The sequence below is a fragment of the Lottia gigantea genome (genome assembly GCF_000327385.1).
Source record: "Lottia gigantea unplaced genomic scaffold LOTGIsca_238, whole genome shotgun sequence".
NCBI classification, from domain to species: domain Eukaryota; kingdom Metazoa; phylum Mollusca; class Gastropoda; family Lottiidae; genus Lottia; species Lottia gigantea.
Genome location: NW_008708698.1, coordinates 1,211 through 2,566, shown reverse-complemented (window position 1 = coordinate 2,566; position 1,356 = coordinate 1,211). Strand labels below are relative to the sequence as shown.

At 33.8% G+C, this 1,356-nt stretch overlaps 1 protein-coding gene across 1 annotated transcript; it reads left to right on the top strand.

Moving 5' to 3' along the window:
- Positions 1-958: 958 nt before the first annotated feature.
- LOTGIDRAFT_144444 (hypothetical protein) lies at positions 959-1,354 on the top strand (the record flags this gene model as incomplete). Its single annotated transcript, XM_009055198.1, has 1 exon — positions 959-1,354. A coding segment is annotated over one exon (396 nt), but the record flags the coding sequence as incomplete, so codon positions are not given.
- Between the last annotated feature and the right edge of the window lie 2 nt (positions 1,355-1,356).

Genomic DNA, 1,356 nt, shown 5'->3' with positions numbered 1-1,356 from the left:
ACCCTCAAATGTCACGTCCGTAGTGAAAATTATTACAGCTAAACAAACTGTTCTTATCCGAAAGATCCTGACTAAGTCTATCTAGGGAGAATCAATCATAGTATGGATATCAGTAATAATAGTAACAGTGGAATAAAGAACACAGTTTTCTTTAAACCGGAAATAGAGAAATAGGTTCGTGTGTATCATATCAAGACCATCCACATTGAACCGGAACTAGATTAAAATTAATCTGGAAGTATTGTACTATAAACCGGAAGTAAATGTTAATATTGAACAGAACGGTGTTGACAGAACACTTGTGTTTGTAAATGATGGTTATTATGCCTAGAATATAAAATCAAAATTTCATGTTTTGAGATGTTTTTGTCTTCAGGTATTGGATATTTCACCATCTACTGAGTTGTTAACAGGTATAGTCGATATTTGAAACTTTGTTTCTATTATTCTACCCACTTTGTTTCTATTATTCTACCCACTTTGTTTCTATTATTCTACCCACTTTGTTTCTATTATTCTACCCACTTTGTTTCTATTATTCTACCCACTTTGTTTCTATTATTCTACCCACTTTGTTTCTATTATTCTACCCACTTTGTTTCTATTATTCTACCCACTTTGTTTTATTCTATTATTCATTTCAAGCTGAAGAAAACTGTCAGTCATTTATCATAAAGTATTTAGAGTCTATAACCTCATGTCAGTTATATTGGATTTACACATTCCTATCAACAACAAATTTTGAAAAATGTATTTTTTATCTTAATTAGGCTGACACATACAGATAGATGTACATGATCTAGTCAAGATGGCGACTACTGAACAAACAACACAATCCTGGATAGATCTAATCGAGAAGACAGACCCATCCCGTGTTGAAAATCTTCTGGAGAAAGTTTGTCGAAGAATTTTGAAAGAGAGTTATAATGAATCAGATTGGAATTTCTGTAAACCATTTATGAAATCACAAACAATAGAACTGAAACCAACGTCACTTCCTGTTGACGTCATAGCTGATATTGACCCCGTGACTAAATACGTACTACTTGTGCTCTACGTCATCGTTATAAGTTTATCTGTATTTGGTAATTCGCTAGTGTTCTTGACGTTTTTGTTCAACCGACACATGCGTTCAGTAGTTAATATATTCATTGTGTCGCTGGCTTTCAGTGATTTTTTTGTCACTGTAACATGTATGCCTGTAAATCTCGGTGGCATTTTAACAAAATATTGGATATTTGGTGCCATTTCGTGTAAAATAGTTCCCTTTATTGACAATCTGACCGTCGCCTCGAGTTCTCTTACTCTATGCTGCATAGCTTTTGACAGGTACAATGCCATAGTCCATCCATTAGA